Source organism: Aotus nancymaae, unplaced genomic scaffold (assembly GCF_030222135.1).
Source record: "Aotus nancymaae isolate 86718 unplaced genomic scaffold, 86718_ANA_hifiasm-v0.15.2.pri h1tg000089l, whole genome shotgun sequence".
Classification (NCBI taxonomy): Eukaryota; Metazoa; Chordata; class Mammalia; order Primates; family Aotidae; genus Aotus; species Aotus nancymaae.
In genome coordinates this window covers 24,725,627-24,744,219 of record NW_026988504.1, presented here as the reverse complement: position 1 = coordinate 24,744,219, position 18,593 = coordinate 24,725,627, and the positions used below count along the sequence as shown (strand labels likewise).

At 51.2% G+C, this 18,593-nt stretch overlaps 3 protein-coding genes across 5 annotated transcripts in view; 1 reads left to right on the top strand and 2 right to left on the bottom strand.

The window, feature by feature from the left end:
• Positions 1-3,568, bottom strand: part of DNAJC7 (DnaJ heat shock protein family (Hsp40) member C7) — a 38,462-nt gene extending 34,894 nt beyond the window's left edge. Inside the window, exon 1 of one of the 2 annotated variants that reach the window (XM_012444073.3) lies at positions 3,463-3,568. In XM_012444073.3, the coding sequence (XP_012299496.1) occupies positions 3,463-3,539 (77 nt within the window). In that variant the 5' untranslated portion in view covers positions 3,540-3,568. The remainder of the gene's footprint in view (positions 1-3,462) is intronic. The other variant, XM_012444074.3, reaches the window with a different exon arrangement.
• A 2,741-nt stretch (positions 3,569-6,309) lies between these two features.
• NKIRAS2 (NFKB inhibitor interacting Ras like 2) lies at positions 6,310-11,906 on the top strand. Its single transcript, XM_012444077.2, has 4 exons — positions 6,310-6,421; positions 7,919-8,026; positions 8,428-8,669; positions 9,913-11,906. The coding sequence occupies exons 2-4, from the start codon at positions 7,933-7,935 to the stop codon at positions 10,150-10,152; spliced, it is 576 nt and encodes a 191-aa protein (XP_012299500.1). The 5' UTR covers positions 6,310-6,421; positions 7,919-7,932; the 3' UTR covers positions 10,153-11,906.
• The window catches only part of ZNF385C (zinc finger protein 385C), a 66,099-nt gene continuing 59,090 nt past the window's right edge, over positions 11,585-18,593 (bottom strand). The window contains exons 5-9 of one of the 2 annotated variants that reach the window (XM_012444076.2): positions 17,541-17,706; positions 15,025-15,309; positions 14,287-14,483; positions 13,864-13,959; positions 11,585-13,373 (exon numbers count right to left, since the gene is read on the bottom strand). In XM_012444076.2, coding sequence (XP_012299499.2) covers positions 13,137-13,373; positions 13,864-13,959; positions 14,287-14,483; positions 15,025-15,309; positions 17,541-17,706 — 981 coding nt within the window. In that variant the 3' untranslated portion in view covers positions 11,585-13,136. Of the gene's footprint in view, positions 13,374-13,848; positions 13,960-14,286; positions 14,484-15,024; positions 15,310-17,540; positions 17,707-18,593 lie in introns of both variants that reach the window. The other variant, XM_012444075.2, reaches the window with a different exon arrangement.

Genomic DNA, 18,593 nt, shown 5'->3' with positions numbered 1-18,593 from the left:
CATGAGCCACTATGCCTAGCCTTATTTTAGCTTCTTGGCTGTTATAAGGGAAACAGAACTTTGTCAGTGTTATACACAAAAAATTGAAATCCATTTCTTTTCTCTCTAGAGACACTAAAGCTAAGGAACTAAAACATGTAGCCATTTAAAATGCTGCAATTGTGAAGTCCAACGTCTTAAAAGCTCCTCTCATTTTGCCCCCAGTGGGACTGTGACAATTTAGCAGCAGCAGGACATATTTTAAGCCAAGATATAAGGAAGGAAGGACTTCTTGCTGAACCTCACAAAAACAACCCAAGAGACCCATTACCTCTTGTATCCCTAAATGAACTGGTAGTAGGACTGTAACGAGACAGGCAGGAACTTGGCCAAAGAACTCTAACCAAGCCAGATAGTAAAAGGGCATTTGTAAGGGATGTTCCTATCACTGCCCTCTGCTATAAGGAATCCAGGAAACATGAAAAACATAAAACCACCTCCCTCCAAAGCTTCTAAATCTCTACTCTATTTTCAGCACTGGAAAATCACATATAAACAAGGCTTTTTCATACTAACAGAGCCTAATGTTTACTTTTATTCTTTTTCTCAAGACAGAATTTTGCTCTTGTTGCTCAGGATGGAGTGCAATGGCACAATCTTGGCTCACTGCAACCTCCACCTCCTGGGTTCAGGCGATTCTCCTGCCTCAGCCTCCTGAGTAGCTGGGATTACAGGCGTGCACCACTATGTCCGGCTAATTTTTACATTTATAGTAGAGACGGGGTTTCACCATGTTGGTAAGACTGGTCTAGAACTCCTGATCTCAAGTGATCCACCTGCCCTGGCCTCCCAAAGTGCTGGGATTACAGGCGTGAGCCACTGTGCCCAGCCCCTAATGTTTATTCTTCTAAGGATGTCTGATATGGAAAAAAGTTAAACTGATTTTATTTCATTTATTTTCCTTTTGATTTGTGCACAGAAGTGACATATAATAAATGTTTATGTCAAAAAGAGTGCTATATATGAGAAATATAAAAGTCTGATAAGAATGCATTTTTTTTTTTCTTTTTTTAAATTTTTCTTTGAGATGGAGGATGGAGTTTTGCTCTTGTTGCCCAGGATGGAGTGCAATGATCTCCACTCAGGCGTGCACCACCACACCCAGCTAATTTTTGTATCTTTAGTAGAGATGGAGTTTCACCATATTAGTCAGGCTGGTCTCAAACGCCTGACCTCAGGTGATCTACTCGCCTCAGCCTCCCAAAGTGCTGGGATTACAGGTGTGAGCCACCAGGCCCAGGCTTTTCTCAATTAAAAAAATTTTTTTTCTCTCACTATTTGAACTACAGGAACAATGCATGTGGTCATAGTTTAATTTACAGTTATATTTTCTTAGTGACAGATAAAATAATTTGCATTCTGCAATAAATGATGTGAGATGGAATCTCATTCTGTTACCCACGTGGGAGTGCAATGGCGTGATCTTGGTTCACTGTATCCTCTACCTCCAGAGTTTAAGCAATTTTCTTGCCTCAGCCTCTGGTGTAACTGGAATTAAAGGAGCACACCACTACACCCAGCTAATTTTTGTATTCTTAGTAGAGACAGGGTTTTGCCATGTTGGCCACGCTAGTCTCAAACTCTTGACCTCAGGTGACCCACCGCCTCGGCCTCCCAAAGTGCTGGAATTACAGGTGTGAACTACCGTGCCTGGCCTAATGACATCTTAAATTCCATGAAATAAGGTAGTTATTAAACTACCTTAAGTAATAAGGTAGTTTACCTTACTTATTTTATTGTACTGCTACCAAATACTATGTTTTGTGTGATGTGGTCACATTATAGCATAACCTATTTTATATAATATGTCTTCAGGTTCATTTACTCCAATTTTATGATAGAATATCCTCTCAGGCTGTGATTGAAGAAATTTATTTGCTTTAGATAGGAGGCTTTGAAATCAAGTCCAAAATAGGGACACTCTGCATCAGAGATTTACAGTGAGCACAATGAGTTTTTAAAGTTATCTATGGCCAAGTCCCCATTTATAATATAAAGAACCACTGAACTCTTTCCAAATACAAGTAAATCTCTACAATTAATTTAGGCTCTGTCTTCGCTGGGCAGAGTTTTGTCTCCCATTTTGCAACTCTTTAATGATGTATAAGGATTGATGATGCTTCAACTTGAAATATCTAGAAAGAAGTAGGAACAACATGAAAACTCAAAATTAAGAACAGAGACTAGACTCTGGTTTCCTGGCTTCTCTGATATCTCAGGGGCCTATTACACTTTGTCAGACCTCTCAGCTCCCCAAAGATGGGAGCCATTGGCTGTGATAACAGCTTGTTAACTATTCCTCAAGCTTGATTCACTGCACCTGAGTATCTCTTATATTTTTAACTTAATCAGATAGTAAAAACTTCAGAATACTGATTTCAGATCTCATGAACTAATTCTACACCACCACCTCAAATTACGCAGCCTGAAGACATAACGGGCTTGGTATGAAAGATATAAAGTATGTGGGAAGGAGACTGAGGGCACTGTAGTCATCTTGAACAAAAGCAGCAGATTAACCTGCAGCTGATGAGAAAAGGGCTCCAAACTTCTAGAACCTTTTTGTCAATTCTGTTTTAGGATTAGAACAAGTATGACTACCCACAACTCTGTTCCAACCCCACTTCCAATAATCTGGCTTAACTGTTGCCAGAATCTAGAGTGTTCTCGAAAACCACTCACTCAGCAGCTCCCTTGGCTAGTCCGACTGGCAATCTCGAGCCACTGCGGCTGCTTCAGAGTGCCAACAGCGCCCAAGCAGCTGCCCTCTAGCTTGCTGCTTAAGAAAGAACAGTGCTGGGAAGGATAAGGAAGGATAGGGGAAGAGGAGTCTCACGTGTAGAACACCAGATAACCCCCTCGCTCTTCCTTTTTTCTTCATCATCTTTGACTTCTGGGATAACCAGGGGGCAATCAGGTCAATTATGGAGACACACTCACCTCGAACCGTAGACTAGTGATCGCTGGGGTACAATTACTAGGGAAAACGGGGTGAGGAAAGCAAAGGTTTTGGAGACGGAAAGTGCAGACAGGCAACAATGCACAGAAGTTAACAAGAGAAAGGCGGGGGTCGGGGGCGATGTAAGGAAGTCGTCATCGACGCCGCGCCGCCTCCCCCACCTCGCATCAGACCTCTTAAATTGCCCTCGGAGACCCGGCCTCTCCTATAAGGACGATCGTCCTCTCAGCTGGAGAACTAGGCCATGTCTCAGGTCCTTCGCCAGGCGGAAGCAGGAGAGGAAGGCCGACCCCCAAGAGCGCCCCTTCAGGGGGTCCATCCGGCCTTGATCTCAGGTTGTGGGGGGTGTTTGCGGAGGGCGGGGCATCGCCTCAACAGCTGGGGGCTGCATCACGGCAGGAACTGGGTTTTCCTGAGCCACGGAGCTGCAGTTCGCCCCCTCTACTACCCTGCTACCCGGTTACCTCTTCGCCTCTTCGTCGTCCAACAGCTCTGGCTCAGTCGCCGCCATTACCACATCGCACTCCGCGGCAGCCGCCATCTTACCGCCGGGACCAGAGAGCTGGGTGGGAGGCAGGCGGTGAAGAGCACTTCCGGTCGGAGCATAGAGCAGCTCAGCGGCGCTGCGCCCAGAAGGGCTACCTCGTGCTAGTCTACCAGCGAGAGGCTCCGTTTGGGGCCAGAGTGGCCTCCCGCCCCCGGATGTCCACGGTGGTCTCCGGACCGGGGCGGGAGCCCAGGGACTTTTCCTTTGCGTAGGCGGCGCCACTTTACCCGTGGGTGGGAAGAGGGGTGTACAGGTGGTAGCCTCTCTAGGGCTTGGCTGTTTTCAGTATTCCAAGAGCCTCGTTGCCATAGCAACTTCCAATCCTAGAGAGTCCCCTGAAAGGCTCCAGGAAGTCTGAGTTGGGTGGGGACCAGGTGACCCAGGACTCTGGAAGGAAAGAGTCCCCACTGCTACCTTTCCGACCTTGGAGTGTTGTCCACGGCTTCTTCCCGGGAAAGGCAAGAGACACTTTGAGTCCAGTTCCCCGAGCTTTCATCGTTCTCTGGAAGCCCTGCCCAACCAAGCCAGGGGAACGCAGGGCGTCTTCACCCTGCGCCTTTCATCCACTCCGGATCGCCAAACACCAGCTGGTTCATCACCCTAATGATGCTGACCCTTTTACGAGGCTGCTTTCATGTCAGCCACCTGGGAGTGCCATCTCAGCATTAAGCCTAGGAAAGCTGACACATGGCGCCCCAGACCCTGCCCTGGAGTTTATAAGGAAGCTCGCGGGGTGAGGTCCCCGCTTCTTGTGTCCCCAGTACTCCCACCTCTCATATAAACTTTCATCACGCTCGTCTTGCCGAATGCGGTCTGGATTGAGAACTCATAGGGGACAAGAGCACAGTTTAATTGTCTTTGTTGTTATTCCCTCACCCAAACCTCTATTTGTGGAGCTGAATTAAATTGGAGCTTTCTGGGGTCAAATTGGAGGAGTATGAGGAGTAGTTTTACAACATAAAGCTAAGAGTAACTAAAATAAAAAGAGGGCAAAGGAATTTTAAAAGGGTTTACCTGTTTTCCTCCAGGAAAACAGCATGTGCCAATGCGCCTACCCTGCCTATCCCAGTGGGGAGGGAGCTGTGTCCTTGTACCCTATGAGTTCTCAATCCAGACCACAGCGACCACTGAGTAGGGAGGGATGGGACAAGCTCACTAGGTTGGAAAGGAGGGGTCATTCGTTTAGCCAGTCACTCAATATCCCTTTCCAAAATGCCTACTCTGCTAGGTTGGGAGGGCACAAGACTCACAGACCACCTGCCCTGCCTGCCAGTGGCTCAAAGTTCAGTCTAATGCTAGCCAACCTATCTCGCCATCTTCCCACTTTATGTTCTATCTAAGGCAACTCATTTATTCCCACAGCTTTAATTCCATCTGTTGATGATCTCAACCCTTCATATCTCCAACCTAAACCTTTCTTCAGGTTCCATAGCTATATATCCAACTGTCTACTGGATATCTCTTGTATGTTTCACAAATCCCCAAGGCTTACCATATTTAAGTTGAACTTTTCATTCTCTACCCACACCTCAACAACAGAAAAAACAAATGCTGTATGTAATTATTATCTTTCCTGAATTTCGTATCTTGTTAAATGGATTAAACCCACTCACTTGGCCACCATATGAGAAGGATGGAAGATATCATGAACTCCTACCTCTGTCTGACTCTTGGCTTCCAATGTGTTGCCAAGTTCTGTTGATTCTCCTACCAAATATTTCCCAAATCTGTCTCCACATTTCCATCCTGATTCAGGCTATCATCATTTTTTTAAATCTTGGAATAGGCTGGGTGTGGTGGCATGTGTAGTCCCAGCTACTTTGGAGGCTGAGGCAGGAGGATCACTTGAGCCCAGGAGTTTGAGGCTGCAGTAAGCTATATCACACCAATGTACTCCAGCATGGAGAAAAGAGCAAGACCTTGTCTCAAAAAAAAAAAAAAAAGTGACAACAACAAAACAACAGCAAAAGCAAAACAAAACAAAAAAACAAAAAACTTGGAATACAGCAGTAGTCTCCTAATCAGTCCTTAGTTTCATCTCTGTCCAGTCTTCCCTCTTCTGCCAGAGTGATCTTCCTCAGGGAGTGATGATGTCACTTCATTGGCAGTGGCTTTCCATGACCATCAATTTGATCTCTTTGGCCTGCCACACAAGGCCTTTGATTATCTGCTTATTTTTTTAAATGACTTGAGTACCTATATTTATTTAGGTCCTTCCTATCACCAATAATGAACCCAAGTCATCATAGTTCCGGAAAATTCCATGACTGTAGCCATGTTTCCTCCACCCTAGAATACCCTTTCCCCCAAGCCCTTCAATGTCCGCTGACCCAAAGTTAAATGCCCCTTTGCTGTGCCCCATAGCATCTCAGTAATTGTTGGATAGACATCTAGCTTCTCTAGACCGTGAGTTCTGATGGGCAGCCACCACGTCTAACTTGTCCACCTTCTCTCAGTATATGGCCCTGTACCTGGCACAGACAGAGAAGATGCTCAGAAAACATTTGACGAATAAGTGGTTGAGTAAACAAAGAGTAACCGTACTCTGATCGCCTTTAGAGAGAGAATATTCGGGTCTCAGAGACACCAGAACATCGGCCCACGTCCAGTGAGCCTAGAACCTTGGGCTCCCGCGCACACCCAGACCAGGTCCTGGCCGTCATTCCCCCGCCGGTCTCTGGGGGAGCTGCGCGGTCCGCGCCGGCTCTTCGCTGCCGGAATTCGTCTTGCCTGACGGAAGCTGGCGGGGCGGGCAGGCGGCGGGGGCGGAGCCTACACCGCCCGGGAGGAAGACTGGAGCCTTTGCGGCGGGGCTGTCCCTCGTCTGGTCCCCGCGCGCTCCGAGGGTCCGGCTGGTGCTGCGGGGGCCCCAGGAGGTAGGGACCTGGGAGGCGAGGCTCGTCGGGCGCTGGGATTGGCCTCCGCCTCCGGGCCGCTTTTGCTGGCTGGTCTCTGCCTCTCATTCCCTCCGGGGGCTCCCCCGTGGGAAAATCTGTGGTGACGGTCCCTCTGGCCCACTCTTGTGGTGTCTTTTATTGTGGGGCTCACTATATGGAGAGGGGAGTCTGTGTCAGGAGCTTCCCCTGGAGAGGTTTCTGTTTGGGACCGTCTTTGGGAGTGATCTATCTCTGCTCTCTGGGGGGATCTTTGGAGTTGTTGCGGGGGCTTGTGTTTGGAAGTTTGCCTTCGGGGAGGTATCTGTCTGGGACCTCTTAGGGTTTCTGTGTGTGAGCTTTCTCTTCTGGGTCTATCCGTCCAAGAGCAGCAAAAAGTATCTCCTTTCTGAAGCCTTTTTTTCCTTAGTTTTTTTTCACTCTTTTCTGTCTTGTCTGATGTTCATCTTAGTCTTAGACTTGACTAGGGTTTAGAGGGAATTGATTGTTGTCCAGATGAGTCGTACAGGAAAGCAGATTATCTTTTTTTTTCTTTTGAGATGGAGTCTCACTCTGTCACCCAGGCTGGAATGCAGTGGTGCAATCTCGGCTCACTGCAACCTCTGCCTCCTGGGTTCAATCAGTTCTCCTGCCTCAGCCTCCCAAGTAGCTGGGACTACAGGCGCTTGCCACCACGCCTTGCTAATTTTTTGTATTTTTAGTAGAGATGAGATTTCACTATGTTGGCCAGGCTGGTCTCGAACTTGTGATCCACCCGCCTTGGCCTCCCAAAGTGCTGAGATTACAGGTACAAGCCAGTGTGCCTGGCCCTAGATTATCTTTTTTATTTGCTCACTCTCCACCCCCTCCGGGGAGCAGATGGCTTCAGACAGCCACACAAAATACTATTTCTGCTTATTTCTCCATGGGGTCATGGTTAAAGAGAGGAAGCTGGGGCCAGGCATGGTGGGTCACGCCTGTAATCCAAGCACTTTGGAGGCCAAGGCGGGCAGATCACCTGAGGTTGGGAGTTCATGACCAGCCTGACCAACATGGTGAAACCCTGTCTTTAAAAAAAAAAAAAAAAAAAAAAAAATGGAGAGGAAGGTGGGCTGAGCTCCCTTCACTAATTGGTCCTCTTTACAACTTGTGCACAGAAGGGAACCTGGCCAGTGGCCAGTGACTCTCCTCTCCCTTTATGGCAGCGTTTCCAAGCACCTGCCCTGTGCCAGATACTGCCTGTGTACGGGGGATAACAAAGACAGAATAACAGCTTGCCATCCAGTAGTGGACATAGAGACGTTGGTTTCTTCTGACTAGCATTGGGATGGTGCTGAAACCCTGAAACTACCATTCAGTTTAGAATTTGGGCTCTCAGTTATGGAAGTTCTGCCTTCTGTTTGTTTTTTGTTTTTGTCTACCAGAAAACATCAGCTAGTAACTGCCCTCTGTGTTGATGCTGTCTTTCCTTACCTCACCATTGTGCTTCTGTTCCTCAAGGTTGAAAGCTAAGCATGGGGAAGAGCTGCAAGGTGGTCGTGTGTGGCCAGGCGTCTGTGGGCAAAACTTCAATCCTAGAGCAGCTGCTGTATGGGAACCATGTAGTGGGTGAGTGTTGTTGGAGGGGGAGGGACAGTGGAAGAAGTTGAAGAATAAGGAATAGCACTCGATCACAACACACACAGGCAAAAAGCTGCTCCTGGTGGTTTTTGCACCTGGAAGAGTAAAACTTATATTGTAACCCCCAAAAGTAAGTCTACAACACTGAGCATATCTGGAGGGAAAAAAACCCAATGTCTGAGATAGGAAGGAGAAGCTCTCATGCCACACTTGTGCTTAGTATGAAATTAGCATGAAATTAATGTCCGTTCCCCAGGCTGTCCATTCTCTGGCCTCCTCAGCACCCCCACGCTCCTTTCTCTCCCTGTCTGGTCAGTCTTAAGATGTTCTCATCACTCACATTTCCCACCTCCCTCTCCACTTCAGACAGTTTTCTCATTTTATACCAGGTTCGGAGATGATTGAGACGCAGGAGGACATCTACGTAGGTTCCATTGAGACAGACCGAGGGGTGCGAGAGCAGGTGCGTTTCTACGACACCCGGGGGCTCCGAGACGGGGCTGAACTGCCCCGACACTGCTTCTCCTGCACTGATGGCTACGTCCTGGTGTACAGCACAGATAGCAGAGAGTCCTTTCAGCGCGTAGAGCTGCTCAAGAAGGAGATTGACAAATCCAAGGACAAGAAGGAGGTGTGTGGCATAAGCTCCTGGTGGGAGCCTCAGTGGCGAGACAGTGTGGGCGGTGGGCTGGTTTGGGAAGCCTGGCATGGCTCCATTCTTCACTCATTTGCCAGAAGGTGAGTTAGGAGCTAGAGGTGGGGTGGAGGCCACTGAGGGTACCTTCACCCTCAGGGGTGGCTACATGTTGAATCTGCTCAACCAAAGAGGCCTCTGTGGCTTAAGGAGTCTCTGACCTCATGTATGAAGCCCCCATTAGTTGTTCTTCCTGATGGTTCCATGCTTTTAGCTATGAAGGCACTTTTTTTTTGAGACAGGGTCTCACTCTGCCACCCAGGTTGGAGTGCAGTGGCATGATCACAGCTCACTGCAACCTCAACCTCCCAAGGCTTAGGTGGTCCTCCTGCCTCAGCCCCCTGAAGTAGCTAGGACTACAGGTGCACACCACCACACCTAGCTAATTTTTGTATTTTTATTAGAGACGGGGTTTCGTCATGTTGCCCAGGCTGTTCTCAAACTCCTGGACTCAAGCAGTCCATTTGCCTCAGCTTCCCAAAGTGTTGGGATTATAGGTGTGAGCCACCCCACCTGACCACAAAGGCCCTTCTGTTCTCCAAAATCCCCCTCTAAGCTGCAGGATTCTGGGAGTGTTTCCTCGCCAATTTTTTTTTTTTTTTTGAGACGGAGTTTCGCTCTTGTTACCCAGGCTGGAGTGCAATGGCACGATCTCGGCTCACCGCAGCCTCCGCCTCCTGGGTTCAGGCAATTCTCCTGCCTCAGCCTCCCAAGTAGCTGGGACTACAGGCGTGTGCCACCACCCCCAGGTAATTTTTTTGTATTTTTAGTAGAGACGGGGTTTCACCATGTTGACTAGTATGGTCTCGATCTCTTGACCTTGTGATCCACCCGCCTCGGCCTCCCAAAGTGCTGGGATTATAGGCGTGAGCCACTGCGCCTGGCCCTCCTCGCCAATTTTTGAGCCAGAAACTGACTGCTAGTAATGAGCATGTATGGCCAATACAGAGCTGGTGATAGAACTCCTAAAAGGAGGGCTAGATGGAGGCCAGAATTTGAACAGAGGAAAGAGAAGGAAAAGCAACCATCTCCTTCCGCTCAGTGAGTGGTTTCAAGCATAGAGATAAGACATCAGCTGTTGAGAATCCTCTCACAGAACTTCTAGGTGGTTGCCAGCCCCCATGTCCATTCCTGGGTCCATGGTACATTCACGGGCCTATGCTCTGTCCCTCTTCCCCAGGTCACCATCGTGGTCCTTGGCAACAAGTGTGACCTACAGGAGCAGCGGCGTGTAGACCCAGACGTGGCTCAGCATTGGGCCAAGTCAGAGAAGGTGAAGCTGTGGGAGGTGTCAGTGGCAGACCGGCGCTCCCTCCTGGAGCCTTTCGTCTACCTGGCCAGCAAGATGACCCAACCCCAGAGCAAGTCTGCCTTCCCCCTCAGCCGTAAGAACAAGGGCAGCGGCTCCTTGGATGGGTGAAGAGCTGCCATTCCTCCTTCACACTCCCAGCCCCATTTCAGCATCTGGGGCTCTGGTAGATGGGTTGAGAGCAAAGTGGAGGGCAAGCTGACCTTCCCAGTCAGCCAGGGAGCTCCCCACTAGGCCAGGCCCCAGCCACTTTGCTCCCCCTCACCTCTGTGAAGTACAAATACTCTTGATTGACATCCCTTCCCTCAGCCCTCCTAGCCTACTCCCCACCCCGGCTTTTATCAGATCTGCTCCACTGTCACCTGGAGCAGTTGTGGATCACCGTCCCTTCCAGTTGCCCCAGACAGGAAGCAGAGTCACCACGCAGCAGTGCCCCTTCTTGGGTCTGGTTCCTGTTATAGGGGTCCCACCCCCTGGGCTTCCTGTCAGCAACACACAAACACTTACGGCACCAGCCTGGACTCCAGAGAAAGGGTGTCCAGGTATTGCATGTATGCATTTAGTTATGCACACATGTGCTCCTACACTGGCATTAGGGGTGTCTCCTCATTCCTCACCCTGACATTTCTCCTGTCCTTTTCTTGGCTGGAAGAAGCTAGACTCCTGGGAGTGTAGTTTTCTGTTTTAAATCCTCGACCCCTGCTGGGCTCAGTGGCTCACCCCTGTAATTCCAGCACTTTGGGAGGCCGAGGCGGGTGGATCACTTGAGGTCAGGAATTCAAGACCAGCCTGGCCAACATTGTGAAACCCCATCTTTGCCAAAAATACAAAAGTTAGCTGGGCATGGTGGCACATGCCTGTAATCCCAGCTACTCAGGAGGCTGAGGCAGGAGGATCGCTTGAACTCAGAAGGCAGAGGCTGCAGTGAGCTGAGATCATGCCACTGCACTCCATCCAGCCTGGGCAACAGAGCAAGACGCCATCTCAAAAAAAAAAATTCTCCACCCCCACCAATGGTTTCACTTCCTCTTCCTGCTCAGGGAGCAGATGGGCCTCATTAGTTGAGGTGGAATAGAATGATCACTGGGCTATGAGTGGCCAGCCAACTCTGACCCAGCAAAAACCTTCCTCTTCTCTGGGCGTCAGTTTTCTCATCTGTAAGATGACCAGAGTTGCTTAGATGATCTCCTAGATCCTTTCCAGTTCTCTGATTTTGTAAAGCCAATGGCTTCTCCCTCTTGAAGGTGCTATGCCGACCAGCCCTGGAGGCTGGGATCTGCCGCTCCCTCCAGCCACCAGGGGGCAAGAGTGCACTACCTGCTGTCAATCGCCAGAGCAGCTGCTCCGTGCCCAGCCCGCCAGCCTCACCCTTGGAGGCTGCTGTTCATCCTGCCTGTGGTTTTCAGCTCAGAGCTGGACTTCTATTTATAACTTACCTGTATTTATATTTATATGCCTGCTGCCATGGTGAAGGCTGGACAAGGTGCTCCTCTGGCCCCTCCTTCTTACCTCAGATGCCTGCATAGAACAAGGCAAACCGTAGTAGCCTCTCAGGAGCCAACAGGTCCTCTTTCGGGGCTCAGGAGGGTGGGCACACACCCAGCGGGCTACAAAGTGAGCTTATTACCCACACTTCCTGTGCCTGCTTTGTGCGTCTAAGGTGCACGCCTAGCCTAGGTGAGACACTGCAGCCAGGCAACCACCCATACACGCCCTTCTCAAAGCCAGAGGTGACGGGCAGGTGCCCAGGGCTGGGTGAGTGGAATTAGGACATGCACAGGTTTGGGCTTCAAGTTCATTTATTGATGCATTCATTGGACACAATAAAACCACAATTGTTATCAAAAAGTTTCCCTCCCCCCCTTTTTCTGGTTCTCCCATCGGAAATGTCTTTTAAAAAAAAAAAAAGATACAGGGGGATACTGGCAAGGTCCCATGATGTGGGGTGGGGAGGGGGCAGTACTAGGGTGAAAGGGAGTTTGTGACATTGACATTGACAGCATGAAAATGCGTCTTGCAAGTGCATGTCAGACTGTTTCCCAACACTCAGCTTCACAGGGGCAGGGGCTGGATGGGAGAAGGGAAAGCTGAATTTAGTGCTGGGACCAGTTTGGAGTGGGATGCTATAGGGGAAAGCTCTTCCTATGGGAGCCCTGGAGGGATTCGGTGTTAGCTGAGTCCACAGTCTGAGGGAGACCCACCCCTGCCCTCCAAGAGCTGGGGTTCATGAAGTCAGAGAAAGGCTACGAAGGGAGAGCCTCCGAGGGATGAATTATTCCCTAAGTATTAAGACTGGGCCTATCCATGAGTATCACTTGAACTCAGGAGGCAGAGGCTGCAGTGAGCCAGATTGCACCACTGTACTCCAGCCTGGGTGACAGAATGAAACTAAAAAAACAAAAAAAGACTGGGCCCATCAATGCCCGGAAGACTAAGATTGAAACAAACAAGACACCTGGGCCCAACCAGAACAACACCTCCTCTCCTAGTCCCATCCCTTCGGAGCATATGAAGCCCCCAAAGCCTTCAGAATCAACCCCACTACCTCCTTGGCTCTGCCCCACCTTAGCACTGCTGATCGAGGGACTTCTGGGTCCCCCTTTCTCCTCCATGGTCTTCTGCCATACCCCCACAGTCACTTTTCCTGATAGCCTTGAGTCTGCTCCAGCTGGAGACCCCATCCCTATCTCCAGTGAAGCCCCAGAGCCTAGGAATAGAGGTCAGAGACTTGTCCCTCGGCTAGGAGAGGACGGCTTGTAGAAGCTAAGATTCCTGGAGTCTGGCCATGTGGGTCTTGGTGTAGGTCTTGGGTGGAGGAAAAAGAGAGCACCGCGTGGCTGGGGCTGAGATTTGCATAGATCTTTGGGATCTGTCAGGGTGGGATATGCAGGGAAGCCTAGAAGGCCTGGGAAAGGAGGGTGGGGACAGTCCTTGGAAGGGCAGCTGTCCTTAAAACTAGTCCAGCTCTTCCTGGAGTAGGCAGGACCGTTGAAGCTGTTCACAGTCCCTGTGGCATGTAGGAAACCAAGGTGTCTTGGGACAGGAGGCGACAAGGAGTGGCTACTGGGAAATCAGCCCTGGCCTCCCCATGAGGGCTAATAAGGGGCAAGCACAATAGGTCCTGTGGCAGGGCGGACGGCTCCTGCTGGGGTGCGAAACAGAGCTGGGCCCAGGATAGGAGCCGGGAAGAGGGCAGTGGCTGCTGTAGGGGCAGGGCGGAGGGCCAGGGGCCCTGGCAGGGCGCAGATGGCAGTGGCTGCAGTGGGGAGAGGGCTGGGCAGGAAGCGGGCTGCCAGCGTCTTGGTGAGTTGCTTCTGCAAGGCCAGTTTAGACTACACAGAAAAGAAAGGAATGGACAGTCTCCACCGCAGAAACCCATCCCCTCCCTGGGCCCCATCCTCAAGCTTTTTGCTGCAGAGAAAACGTGCCTTTTAGAGTTCCAAACCTAAATCCTCCTCCCTTCCCACCCCCAAACATTCATTCCAAAGGGCTTTCTCCACCACCTGTCTTCCTGTCCAGAGGGAGGAAAGTCTCAGGATGGGAGAAGGGAGGATTTATGGGATAAAGATGGTCTCTGGGGGATGCACGCTCACCCCTCGCTCTTGCCCCTAAGATGAACTACCCCAGCCCACCTCCCCGGAAATTCCTCTGGGTAGATCCCAATTCCCAGCCCCAGCTCCCTCCTGGCCCAGCAGCCTCAGTGCAAGGGGGCCTCTTTCCTGCCCCACCGCAGCCCCCATCTGGCCCTCCCAACCCACCCTCTCCCCTCCGGACCCAGTCCCAGCTCTGTTGCCTGGAGACAGATACCTTGAGGATACTCACAGCCAGCGCTGCGTGCTTCTGCAGCTTGCTGTGCTGGCTGGAGGGCTTGGGGGGCTTCCCGGCCAGGCGGTCTTTGTGCCTCCTGCTGCTCATGTGCTAATGGACAGACAGACAGATTGGGAACAAGATTTCAAAGCCCAAGGACCCCAAGACCATCATCCTCAACCCTCTCCCCATTCCTCTACCCACAGCTCATACATCCAAAGCACACAGACTGGGTCCTCACCCTGGGGTAGGCCCTGGGAAGGGGAGGTGAGTCTTGGCCTTTGCTCTCAATTGGCCCACTGGCCTGCTGCCCTCGCTCCTCCAGCCCGCCCTGCTCTGCCCTACCTGCCCTCTTTCTTCAGGATCCCTCCCTCTCCTGCCCTGTCCCCCAGCCCCCTCCCCTGGCTCCAACCCCAGTCCCAGCCTCACTTCTCCCACCTGCTTGAGTTGGGTCTCTGAATTGACCTGGAGCTGACAGAGGGCACAGTGGAAAGCGGGGCTGGGCCCCTGCCGGCCCCCCCGGCCCCCTGTCACTCTCTTGGCCTTGTGTCCGGTGCCTCCCCTGGACATTGGGCGGCCCCGGCCCCTCCGGGGAGCCCCTCGTTGACCTTCCACCATCCATCGGTGCTTGGCTCCTGGAGAGGGAAGAAGGCAGTGTCTCAGCAGCAGAAAGGGGTTACAGGGGCCACGGAGACCCCCTCCACACTCACTCAGTTTAGCTCTCCCTGTAAGGCTCACGGCTGCTCTGTGCACACATCACCCTCCAGCCACACGTGGTTTCTCCTCCCAGCTTCTGTCCTTCCATGCCAGCCCCTCCCATGGAAGGCCTTCCTGGCTATAACTGGCTGGTTTCCCCTTTGCTTTGATCTCAGTCTCCTCCTTCTAGGTGTGATCTAAGGATAGAGGGACACGTCTCCTGTCTCCTGTGGAGTGACTCTTCAGAGATTTAGCGACCTTCATTCAGTTCTTGCTGCCTCACACTTCTCTTCCCAATTCTCCCTCCCCAGGGAGTAATGGGAGGACCCAGAAATGCCCGCCCAATAACACGCGAGCACAACGCCTCTGACACCCAACCCTTGAGCGAAGCACCCAGGAACTCAAGCCTGCCCACATCTGATGAGGCTCAGCTTCTGCCCCACCCTTTCCCCTGGGCTCCAGCTCCTAGGGACCACTGACCTGTGTTGTGAGCCTGAAGCTGGGAGGCCGAGTTCACCGTCACCTTACACGTGGGGCAGTATAGGCGCCCCTTCTCGCTCCTGCCTTCCCCACTCACGCTGCTTCCCACGGCAGCTGCTGCTGGCTCAGGCCCTGGTGCCTCTCTCCCAGGCTCTGGGGAGCAAGGTGGGCAGGAGGAAGAAGAGGAAGAGGAGGCAGCATCCAAGAGGTCTGAGTGGGCTGGTTCCCTGGATGTAGGGTCCGGAGTCGGTGGTGGCTGGAGTGGAGGCGGGACTGCAGGAACTGCTGCAGAGATGGAAGGCACAGGGCGGAGTATGAGGCCCAGGATGGCGCTGGAGACCATGATCTTCAGCTCTGACCATGGAGGTGGCCTGGAGGGCCCCTGGCGGATGACCAGCACTGAATTCCAGGCCCCACGTTTCTTTTTCTTTTCTTTTTGAGATGGAATATCCCTCTTGCCCAGGCTGGAGTGCAATGGCGCGATCTCGGCTCACTGCAACCTCCACCTCCCAGGTTCAAGCGATTCTCCTGCCTCAGCCTCCCAAGTAGCTGGGATTACAGACATGCACCACCACACCCAGCTATCTTTTTCTCATTTTTTTTTTTTTGAGATAGAGTCTCGCTGTGTTGCGCAGGCTGGAGTGCAGTGGCGCAATCTCAGCTCACTGCAACTTCCGCCTTTTGGGTTTAAGCAATTCTCCTGCCTCAGCCTTCTGAGTAGCTGAGATTACAGGTAAGTGCCACCATGCCCAGCTAATTTTTGTATTTTTAGTAGAGACGGGGTTTCACCATGTTGGACAGGCTGGTCTCCAGTTCCTGACCTCGTGATCCACCTGCCTCGCCCTCCCAAAGTGTTGGGAATACAGACGTGAGCCACTGCACCCAGCCCAGGCCCCACTTTTCTACCAACTCACTGGGCAGACTTGGGCCTGTTTCCCCATCTGAAATCATAAAGTTGGACACAGTGGTCTCCGAAAGCCCTCACAGCCCTCCTATTATTTGCTTACTTAAATAAGCAGAGATCACCAAAAAGATGTACTAGAATGTTCACAGAACACTATTCATAATAGCATATAACTGAAACTACCCACATGTCCACCAACAGGAGAGCAGATTTTTAAAAAATAGTGGCATAGGCTGGATGCAGTGGCTCATGCCTGTAATTCCAACACTTTGGAGCCATGGCGGGCAGATCACAAGGTCAGGAGTTTGAGACCAGCCTGGCCAGTATGGTGAAATTCCATCTCTACTAAAAATACAAAAATTAGCCAGGCATAGTGGTGGGCTCCTGTAGTCCCAGCTACTCGGGAGGCTGAGGCAGGAGAATAGCTTGAATCTGGGAGGCAGAGGCTGCAGTGAACCAAGATCATACCACTGCACTCCAGCCTGGGTGACAGAGTGAGACTCCATCTCAAAACAAAACAAAACAGATACAAAACCCTACCTACTCTATGATTCACCAAAAATAGGTAAAATTGATCTATGCTAAGAAAACTCAGGATCATAATTACCATCAGAGGGGCTGTAATTGAATAGATCTCCCCCAAAATTCATGTCTATCTGGAACCTCAGAATGTGACCTTATTTGGAAACAGGGTCTTTGCAGATAAAATTAGTTAAGACGAGGTCACGCTGGGTTTGGGTGGGACTAATCTAGTGACTGGTACCCTTACAAGAAGAGCTTGTGAAGACACAGAGACACACAAGGGAGAATGTGGTGTGGAGATGGAGGTGGAGATTGGAGTGATGCATCTACCCACCAAGGAGAGCCAAGGAGTGCCCACAACACCAGAGGCCAGAAGAGACGCACGGGACACCTTCTCCCTCTAAGCCCCAAGAAGAAACCAACCCTGCCAACGCCTTGGCTTCAGACTTCTGGCCTCCAGAGCTGTGAGAAATACATTTCCGTTGTTTTCAGCCACCCAGGTTGTAGTCTTTTTTTTTTTTTTTTAGGTTAGAGACAAGGTTTTGCTCTGTCACCTAGGCTAGAGTGCAGTGGCATGACCATAGCCCACTGCAGCCTCGACCTCCTGGACTTAAGTGGGTCCTTCTGCTTCAGCCTCCTGAGTAGCTGGGACTGTGGGTGTGCATCATCACACCTGGCTAATAAATTTTTTGTAGAGACAGGGTCACACTGTGTTGCCCAGACTGGTTTCAAACTCCAGGCCTCAAGCAATCCTCCTGCCTCAGCCTCCCAAAGTGTTAACCATCACACGGTGTGACCCACCATGCCTAACTTCACGAATGTAGTCATTTGTGAAGGCAGCCCTTGGAAATGAATACTTCAAGGTAGTGACCAGGAGCAGGTGCAAGACAAGTTTCTGGGGTGCTGGTAACTTGCTTCCTGATCTGAGTGTGTTCAGCTTGGGAAAATGCATTGAGTGGTTCACCTGTGTGCCTTTGACTGTGTGCAATACTCCAACACAAGCACAACGAATAAGCAGAAATCTCCCGACCTCCTGTAGGAAATCAGATTTGAAGTGGGGACGAGAGGAAGAGAAGAGCTCAGGACTGACCTTTACTCTGTGGCTCTCCAGGGGCTCCACTGGCCAGCGTTGGGACTGGGGACACCACAGTCCCATCCTGAGCCTGGGTGTGTGGCCTCTGCTTGCTCTTGGCAGCCTCGACAGCCTTGAGTTTTCTGGCGTGTTTGTGGCCTTTATAATGTGCCTCAGCCTGGTTCTGGGGAGGGGAGGGCAAGAGGTCACCATTCATTGGCTGAGTCCACATGCTCCATCCATGAACTGGAGCCCAGCAGGGGGACAGGTCAAAGGGATGCAGGGCTCATCTCACTGCAACCTCTGCCTCCCAGGTTCAAGGGATTCTCCTGCCTCAGCCTCCTGAATAGCTGGGATTACAGGCACCTGCCACCACACCTGACTAATTTCCTTTTTGTATTTTAGTAGAGATGGGGTTTCACTATGTTGTCCAGGCTGGTCTCAAACTCCTGACCTCAAGTGATCTGCCCACCTCGGCCTCCTCCAACCACCTCAAAAAGTGCTGGGATTGCCGGGCGCGGTGGCTCAAGCCTGTAATCCCAGCACTTTGGGAGGCCGAGGCGGGTGGATCACGAGGTCAAGAGATCGAGACCATCCTGGTCAACATGGCGAAACCCCGTCTCTACTAAAAATACAAAAAATTAGCTGGGCATGGTGGCGCGTGCCTGTAATCCCAGCTACCCAGGAGGCTGAGGCAGGAGAATTGCCTGAACCCAGGAGACGGAGGTTGCGATGAGCCGAGATCGCGCCATTGCACTCCAGCCTGGGTAACAAGAGCGAAACTCCGTCTCAAAAAAAAAAAAAAAAAAAAAAAAAAAAGTGCTGGGATTACAGGCGTGAGCCACCTCACCCGGCCTCTCCTCCATCTCTTGCAGGACTCATGGAACCAGAAGGCCCGAAGGGAAATCCCAAATCTGATCTGTCAGTGACCTCCCTCCAAGGATCCTCACTTGCTGCTCCCTGGCCCACCTCCTTGAAATGTAAGAAAGACAGGCCCCCATGGTCCCTCCCTGGATGCCACACTACAGCAGTTCTGCTGACATCTAGCCAAAACTCCAGATTGCCTGACAG